This window comes from Enhydra lutris, unplaced genomic scaffold, assembly GCF_002288905.1.
Source record: "Enhydra lutris kenyoni isolate GAN:26980312 unplaced genomic scaffold, ASM228890v2 scaffoldscaffold11, whole genome shotgun sequence".
Classification (NCBI taxonomy): Eukaryota; Metazoa; Chordata; class Mammalia; order Carnivora; family Mustelidae; genus Enhydra; species Enhydra lutris.
Genome location: NW_019154095.1, coordinates 36,751,591 through 36,761,520, shown reverse-complemented (window position 1 = coordinate 36,761,520; position 9,930 = coordinate 36,751,591). Strand labels below are relative to the sequence as shown.

The following is a 9,930-nucleotide window of genomic DNA, read 5'->3' as shown; positions in this document are numbered from 1 at the left end:
GAAACAAGATGGGATTGGGAGGGAGACAAACCATAAGTGACTCTTAATCTCACAAAACAAACTGAGGGTTAATGGGGGGAGGGGGGTTGGGGGGGTGGGATTATGGACATTGGGGAGGGTATGTGCTATGATGAGTGCTGTGAAGTGTGTAAACCTGGCGATTCACAGACCTGTACCCCTGGGGATAAAAAGATATTATATGTTTATGAAAAATAAAATTTAAAAAATAAATAAATAAATAAATAAATAAAAAGAAAAAAAAATATCACCTCATACTTGTCAGAATGGCTGTTATCAAAAATAAGAAGTAACAAGTGATGGTGAGGATATGGAGTAAAGGGAACTCCATGCAGTGTTTGTGGGAATGAAAAATGGGGTAGCCATTATGGAATATAGTATGGGGGTTCCTCAAAAATTAAAAATGCAACTACTGTACAATTCTGCAATTCTACTTCTGGGTATTTAATCTGAAGAAAATAAAAACACTAATTTGAAAAGATATATGCACCCCTACCTTCATCGTAATATTATTTACAATAGCCAAGATAAGGAAGCAACCTAAATGTCCACTGATAGATGTATGGGTTAGAAAATATTTTTTATATATATCATGTATATATATATATATATCAGCCATAAAAAAACTATGAGATCTTGCCATTTGTGCAACATAGATGGACCTAGAAGGTACTATGCTAAGTGAATAAATCAGAGAAAGACACAATACCCATGATTTCACTTATATGTGGAATCTAAAAAAAAAAGCTAAAAAAAAAAAAAACCCAAACAGAAACATACTGTAAATACAGAAAGCAAACTGGTGTACTGGTGTTTGCCAGAGAAGAGGGGATGGGAGAATGAAAAAAAAATAGCAGAAAGAAATTAAATGGTACAAACTGCCAGTTATCAAATAAATAAGACACGGGGATATAATGTACAGCATAGGAAATATAGTTAATAATGTGTAACAACTTTGTATGATGACAGATGGTTAGGGTCATTACCTTGCAATGTATACAAATGTTGAGTCACTATGTTACACAGGTGAAACTAATATAATATTGTTGTCAACTACACTTCAATAAAAAGAAATAATAATTAAAAAAATACTATTCTCCACTAAAAGGAGCTGGGGTACCTTGGAGAAATGATTGATTCTAGGACTAAGGCAGAAAAATCACATGAGTATGGAACATCTCATGTCAGAATATATGGAGGTGTTCAAAGAACCATGGAGATTTGTCAAAGGGACAAAAAACCAGTTTGAAGTGGCTCCCAATAGCCAAATCAGGGACAATTTGAATGCCATAAATAACAATGGTAGTAATTGGATTATAACCCAGTTAGTATAATTTGAAAACATGATTCAAAATTAAAATTGGAGTCATATTAGTATGCAATGAAAACAGACTCAGTAATGATTCTGTAACAAAGTTGCTAAAATGGATAACCTCAGTGTAGTTATGAGAGAACAATTTATAATCCTAAATCCTAAATTGAGGAAAAGCAAATAATCAGCCTATAATCATAAAACTTTTCAAGGTCATGAAAGGCAAGAACAAATGTAGATGATTAAACTAAGCGACAAACTTACATATTGAGAACTAAATGATTGATTGTGAACTGGATCCTATTGCTATAAAGTGCCAATATTTTGATGAAAGGGAAATTTGAATAGAATCTGAGGATTAGACATTAGTAATGTATCACTATTTCCTGATTTTGAAGGGCCTGCCTGAGGAGAATTCATTTCTATGTAAGAATTATACATTAAAATACTTAAGAGTTATTAAGATTATTTTTGGCAATTATTCTTAACTGTTTCAGGAAACAAAATTTATTCTTTAAACTATGTTGTATCATTTCCCTGAGATTTATATTACTATAAAATTAAAGAAAACATTAAGCAGTGCACTTAGAAATGTACAAATATAAGATAAAAAAGGATCTTGGACTTACAGATTTTATATACTCTATGTTGATATATTTTAATTGATAGATTTTGATACCAAAGACTAAGTAATTCTGATTTTTCATTAGCACATTAGTCATCTTTTATTCCTTCAGTTTACATAAATTTCCTAATGTTTCATTTTAACGATTACTTATTATAATGCTAATAATTATATTGACAATAAAAATGAAAATAAGATGTATTTAAAGAGAGCTTTTTTTGTGTGAAGCACTGTTAAGATTGGTAATATATTCTGACTCATGTCATTTTAACTTCCTCTATGTGCTAGATGTCTATTATATAAATTTACTGCTTTTATTTTTGACTTGCATTAGGAAAAAAGCACGTGAAACTACTACTACTCTATATTAACTAACTGGTATTTAAAAAAATCTTAAGGGGGGGAAAAAGCATTCTCCCCTCCTTCTTGGCTCTTCTGTACCTGAAGTGCACAGAATTCATAGTATTCTATTGAAGAGGGTTTCTTTGAAACTGATTTTATTCCATTTATCTGAAGAATATAATTTATTTTTAGACGTTCCCATGGTGTAAAGTTTTTTAGCAGTTGCAGCATGGATGAATTTAAACGTATGATTTCACAGCCTGAATTTGAATGTCTTCAGAATCAAATAGTTTCAGAAGTGGTTTACCAAGGAAGATACTCACTTTGTGGCAATGGAATTTTGGAACCGCCAGAACAATGTGATTGTGGTGGTACAGAGGTTAGTGATAAACCTAATAGCTTATCTAAAGATTTTTCTTTGTGTTTCTTGTGTAGCCTTATAGATGCAATATAAAACGGAAATACTCCCCCCCACAAGTGATGCACCACTTACCAAATATCTAAGGGAGCTATTGGGACATGTGATAATGGGCTTGTCATGAATTTAAAGCATTTGAAGAGTAAATAAGGGGTAAATGTAGCATGGATTAAAGAGGTAGATTTTCTTCACTGTGTAACCATTAATAGCAATATCCACTTTTCTGTATTAAGGTCAATACTATTACCATCACCTCAGTCATCTCCTGAACTCCTCCAAAGCAACTGCATTGGTTCACTAAGTTAATACACGTGTATTGTTTACCTCCTCATCTCCTAATTTCCATTCTTGCAACTGTGGGATCTTTATTTATTTTAACTCAACTTCACAGAATTTGATTAATAATAAATCTTGATGTGTTGTTTTTATATTTAGCTTTTTGCTATTACTTTTTTTTTTATTTGCACTCGGTAAGATGGCTAATCATTGAATTTTGTTATAACTGCTTTCATATAATTATAAATAGTGATAATTTTGAATATTTCCTACTTGATAAGATATAAACTGTTGGAAAAAAATTCTATGTAACTTGATTGTATTATAATTTTTAAGTTAATGACTCAAATATTCTATATTTTTATAGTTTCATTTGCTTGAACTCTCAGTACTTAAGAAATAATACTGATACCTCCAGCTATACAGTTGTATTTGCCTAATTCTCATTATAATTTACTCATTTTGTGCTTTGTATATTTGAATATTTTTATATGGTAAACATATTTACAATTTTTATATCTTCCTAGAAATTTAACATTTACCTTTAAATGCTGAATCTGTTTTTCTCTCATGTTGCTTTCTGTTTTAAATTCTCTCTGGTCTGGCATACATCTGTATCTGTGCACTCGCTTTCTTTAATTTGTATTTCCCTGATATTTTTAGTTTTTCTGTACTATTAAGTTCAATATTTTCATTGGGTTTTAATTTATTATTCACTCTGTCTTTGATTTATAGGATTGTCCCTGTAAACATTATTATGATTTTTTTTGCCTATTGTTTTAATTAACTAGAGTCCATAATTTATTTAGATTTCATTTGTTTTTACCTAATGGCATCTTTCTGTCACGGGATCATCTCCAGGATACCTCATTATATTTACCTGTTATGACTTTTTTTTTTTTTTTTGAGAATGTGGGAAATGGTCAAGGGAGAGGAAGATAGAGAATCTTAAGCAGGCTCCAGGCCCATCTAACAGAGCCCATAACAGAGCTGATCTCACAACTGTGAGATCATGACCCCTGCTGAAACTGAGTTGGACACTTAAGTGACTAAGCCACCCAGGCACCCCTGACTATTATGATTTCTTATGGTCCTCTAGACTACATATTCTTCACAAGTTTAGTTGTCTCAAAATATGTATATTTTGTATGTTCACTTTGCCACATTTGTTTTTCTCTGTATGTTTTGTTTTTCTTCCACTATTTCTTTCAGTGATTCAGTAGATATGTACTTTCAGTCTCCCTTTAGTGATTATCCTTACATTTTTTTTTTTTTTACTATGCATACCTAAGGTTTAACCATATTTGGGCCACATTTCCCCCAAAATAGCAGGATTTAAAACCCAATTAACTTACATGACATTTTTATAAAATATTTAATTTCTGTCATTTTTATTATTTGCATTAGAAAGTACTCCAGATATTTTATTCAGAAGATAGTTGTTTTATTTTGCCTACCATTCCTTTTGTTTATTAAGGGTTTTTTTTTTTTGCATGTATTTCATTTCATTATTCTGAAATAATGTCCTTTTGAATTATAGTCTATTCCTTAAAATATACTTAAATATACACTTTATATATTCTCTTTATATATGTTCTTTTGATAGGACAGTTCACTGCCCACTTTTGTTTACCAAAAAAAAATTGTCATACTCATCATTTCATTGTGATATATAATACACATGAAATATGAATGAAGAATATAACAAATAGATACTTAGCAAGCACCTGAATAATTTACACTGAGGTCAAAACAAACCTTACATCTGCCAAAGGAGTTCCTTTTATGTCTCATCCCAATCACATGCCCCTTCCTTCCAACCATCATTCACAATTTAATGATGATCATTTCAGTGCTTTACTCTTCAACATAGTTTTACCTCTATTTTTTGGATCCTTATGCAGTATCATTTGGTTGACTATTTTCTACTTTTATATTGCAATCATGATTTATATCATTTGTTAACTTGACCTTTCACTCAATATTATGCTTGCAAAGTTCGTCTATTTTTGAAAGTAGCTATAGTCCAAATGTTTCATTCCTTTTAGTGTTAATTTTATGTATAGGCTATTTATTGATCTATGTCAGTGAAAACATAAGCTTTATTATTAAGACTCATGCAATTATGGCTTTTTTTGCACATATTTCTTGCTGAACATGTGCCTGCATTGCTCTAAGCTGTACCCCAATAGGTGAATGTGCTATGTCCTGAGGTCTATGTGTATATATTTTTTTGAATTGAGGATATCTTACCTACTTTGCGTTTTTTTATTCTTGAATAGTCTGTACATGTCTTTCATACACTTTTTGGTTTATTTCATCAGCATTTACTTATGTAAATTTTCAGCAATTTATCAGTAGTGTGGTAGAAGGCTCAGAGGTATGCTTTTTCTCCAGTAAAACAAGTTTTCTTGGCATGAAACCAGTCTTGTAGGGAGGACCCCAATGAGTTAGTAGTTCAGATGAAGCAGTAGGTGGACTGGTAATACCTGTTTCTTGTGGGTGAACAGCCTCCTGTTTGTGGGATTTACCAGTGTCGAAGGCCAATCTGTTTATGATGGAACTTTTAGGGATTTTCCTACCCAATTAGATTGGATTGTTTCATAAAGAACTTCTAATGAGAATATCAGAATCATAACTTTACCTCACATAACTATGGACTAAAGTTCTTGGTTCCAATGAGCCAGTGAATATCAAAGGAAATTCAGGGCCAGAGGATGAAATCGGCTGTGTGTGGCCACAGATACATGCAGTTTCATGAGATCATAATCAGATGTAGGGCCAATGGCAAGTCTTTCTTCCCCCATTATCCTGGACTGCTTTCAGTGATCTTGTCGCTGAACTCCGCCTACCCCCAATGAAACTTAGCTTCTTTTTTTGGTGACTCATATACTAGCATATCAAGAATATCATTTGGATTATAAAGTCTGTCTTTAGTCGTTTGTGTTTAAATTAAATAACATTCAGCATAAAGCAATAAAGTTTTTCAGCGAAGGCTATTATAAAAATGTTATGATTGTGATGGAATATCTACACACTCAATAGTGTGTCACATTTTACAAGAATTACTATAATCCAGAGAAGACACATCACTGTGGGAATTAAGAACAGTAAAGCTATGCTCTAATTATTGCCTAATGAAATTAAAATGAATTTGGTCAACTTCCCATAATGGTATACAAAATAGTAGCTATACACTTTGCTATATACCAAAGGCCATTAGTGGGAAAAAAATTTATTTATTTTTAAAAAAGATTATTTATTTATTTGTCAGAGAAAGAGAGAGAGAGAGAGAGAGAGAGAGAGCATGTGCACACACAAGCAAGGGGAGCAGCAGGCAGAGGGAGTAGCAGGCTCCCCTCTGAGCTGGGAGCCTGTTGTAGGACTCCATCCACAGACCCTGGGATCATGACCTGAGCTGAAGCAGACCCTTAACCAACTGAGCCATCCAGGCGTCCCGGAAAAAAATATTTTAATTATTGATAATTTGTTGTTCATTCTGGGAACACTGAGTAGAGCCCTCCTCTATGATCATTAGGATCTGTGGAAATGATGGTGTGTTACGGTTGTGGATAAGCCAAAAAGAAGAGTTGTGACCTCTGCATTTTAAAGCATATAGAGCAACACACAAATATTCACATGTATTCCTCAAAATATATTTGGAATTTTTTCTACAGTTTAGGTTTAGATATGGAATCCATCTTTAATTTTGCCTTATATGGCAAAAGGGACTTTGAATATGTGATCAAGCTAAGGACTTCGAGAGTGTTAATTATCCTCTATTATCTAAGCAGATCCAATGTAATAATGACAAGAGGCAGGTCAGAGTCAGAGGACATGAGAAAATGATATTTGGAGATATTGTACTACTGATTTTGAAAGTGAAGATTCCATGAGCCAAGGAATGCAGGTGGCCTCTAGAAGCTGGAAAAGGTAGGGAAACAGATTTTCTCTAGAGCTTCCAGAGAATGAACAGCTTTCATTCTTAATTTTAGTCCAATAAGACCCCTTTTGGACTTTTATCTCCAGAATTATAAAATAATGCATGTACATAGTTTTAGGCCACTGAGTATGGTAATTTTTTCTTACAGCACAAATAGGAAATGAATACAAGACTGTCAATTCTGTGTTTCTTTTGATAGGCAAATTCCTTGAATGCATTTTAACTATTTCCTGCCAAGCAGCCTGCAGTTTTTTGAAGAGAACAGTGATTTGGCTATCATAGAAAGCCTAGATCCAATACATTGGCCTATTTTGGGAGAAATCATTATTAGGAGGTAATCTACATTCTATACCCCTTATTCACCAACTGAGCCAGCTAGATGCCCAAGAAATTACCATATTTAAAGACTATACTGTCTGTCTTAAGTGTGTGTTCCACTGGAGTTAATTAACTCTTGGTTGTCTACTTACCTTTTAAGATTTCTTTTTAGGAATACATTTCAGGACACCTGGGTGGCTCAGTTGATTAAGTGTCTAACTCTTGATTTCAGCTCGAGTCATGATCTCAGGGTTGTGGGATGGAGCCCCGTGTCAAGATCCATGCTCAGTGGGGGGCCTGCTAGAGATTCTCTCTCTCTCTCTCTCTCTAAAATAAATAAATAAATATTTTTTAAAAAAGCATACATTTCATCTTTCTGAAGATGATCTTCTATTGCCCAGTAGTGAGAAAGAATTTCTCCCAAGAACAGACCATCAGATTCCTCATTAGATTTTCGCTGGCATAATATCCGGATCTTCATGGCCTAATGACTCAGACCTAAACTATTGGTTGGCTTCTTTTTCTGGCTCTTGGCTTGCAGGGAATTTTGTCTACCTTTTACAAAAGTGTTTATTCAGAGTATTTTATTGCCCAGTTCCTGAATGGTTTTTCAGAGATTGTTCCTGGGACACAAGAGGAGATTCAATTGTTTCTGGTAGCCTGGTTGCACTGTTTGTGTGAACTGATTGATTTGACTTGCATGCCTATTTCATCACCTGGACACCCTTAGTCTTCATTAAAAACCGAGGATGGAGTCACAGTGAACCAAAGAAAATGGTTGCTTACCCCACTGGATTTCAAGGGCATCTATTGGAAAACAGGAATTTATCTTGTGGGGGGGGAGTCAAGATGGCAGAGAAGTAGCAGGCTGAGACTACTTCAGGTAGCAGGAGATCAGCTAGATAGCTTATCTAAAGATTGCAAACACCTACAAATCCAGTGGGAGATCGAAGAGAAGAAGAACAGAAATTCTAGAAACAGAAAATCAACCACTTTCTCAAAGGTAGGACTGGCAGAGAAGTGAATCCAAAGCGACGGGAAGATAGACCGCGGGGGGAGGGGCCTGCTTCCGGCAAGCGGCGGAGCAACGGAGCACAAAATCAGGACTTTTAAAAGTCTGTTCCGCTGAGGGACATCGCTCCAGAGGCTTAACTGGGGTGAACTCCATGTGGGGTCAGTGTGGCCTCAGGTCCCGCAGGGTCACAGAAGGATCGGGGTTGTCTGAGTGTCGCAGAGCTTGCAGGTATTATAGAATGGGGAAGCCAGCTACAGAGACAGAGCCGAGGAGTGAGCTCTAAGCTCAGCATTACCTTGAACTGGTCGCAGCCTCGGTCAGCTCAGAGCGCGGCCAGAGGCCAGGATGACGGGAGTAATTGGGCGCTGTTCTCTGAGGGTGCACTGAGGAGTGGGGCCCCAGGCTCTCGGCACCTCCGGGCCGGAGACTGGGAGGCCGCCATCTACATTCCCATCCTCCGGAACTCTACGGAAAGCGCTCAGGGAACAAAAGCTCCCGAAAGCAAACCCGAGCGGATTACTCAGCCTGGCCCCTGGTAAGGGCGGTGCAACTCCGCCTGGGGCAAAGACACTTGAGAATCACTACAACAGGCCCCTCCCCCAGAAGATCAACAAGAAATCCAGCCAGGATCAAGTTCACCTACCAAGGAGTACAGTTTCAATACCAAGGAGAGCAGCAGAATTCCAGAGGAGGAGAAAGCAAAGCACGGAACTCATGGCTTTCTCCCCATGATTCTTTAGCCTTGCAGTTAATTTAATTTTTTTTCTTTTTCAATTTTTTTTCTTCTTCAATTTTTTTTTAAACTTTTACCCTTTTATTTTTAACTAGCTTATCTAAAATATATATATATATATTTTATTCTATTTTTTCTTTTTTCTTTTTTTGTTTTCTTTTTTTAATTTCTTTTTTTTTTTCTTTTTCTTTCTGAACCTCTTTTTATCCCCTTTCACCCCCCCTCACGATTTGGGATCTCTTCTGATTTGGTTAAAGCATATTTTCCTGGGGTTGTTGCCACCCTTTTAGTATTTTACTTGCTCCTTCATCTGCTCTTATCTGGAAAAAATGACAAGGCAGAAAAATTCACCACAAAAAAAAGAACAAGAGGCAGTACCAAAGGCTAGGGACCTAACCAATACAGACATTGGTAATATGTCAGATCTAGAGTTCATATGACGATTCTCAAGGTTCTAGCCGGGCTCGAAAAAGGCATGGAAGATATTAGAGAAACCCTCTCGGGAGATATAAAAGCCCTTTCTGGAGAAATAAAAGAACTAAAATCTAACCAAGTTGAAATCATAAAAGCTATTAATGAGGTGCAATCAAAAATGGAGGCTCTCACTGCTAGGATAAATGAGGCAGAAGAAAGAATTAGTGATATAGAAGACCAAATGACAGAGAATAAAGAAGCTGAGCAAAAGAGGGACAAACAGCTACTGGACCACGAGGGGAGAATTTGAGAGATAAGTGACACCATAAGACGAAACAACATTAGAATAATTGGGATTCCAGAAGAAGAAGAGAGAGAGAGGGGAGCAGAAGGTATATTGGAGAGAATTATTGGAGAGAATTTCCCCAATATGGCAAAGGGAACAAGCATCAAAATCCAGGAGGTTCAGAGAACCCCCCTCAAAATTAATAAGAATAGGTCCACACCCCATCACCT

The 9,930-nt window shown here is 35.6% G+C and overlaps 1 protein-coding gene across 1 annotated transcript in view; it reads left to right on the top strand.

The window, feature by feature from the left end:
* The window catches only part of LOC111144565 (disintegrin and metalloproteinase domain-containing protein 18-like), a 117,609-nt gene that overhangs the window by 61,843 nt on the left and 45,836 nt on the right, over positions 1–9,930 (top strand). Inside the window, exon 12 of the mRNA XM_022498904.1 lies at positions 2,490–2,676. Within this exon, the coding sequence (XP_022354612.1) occupies positions 2,490–2,676 (187 nt within the window). The remainder of the gene's footprint in view (positions 1–2,489; positions 2,677–9,930) is intronic.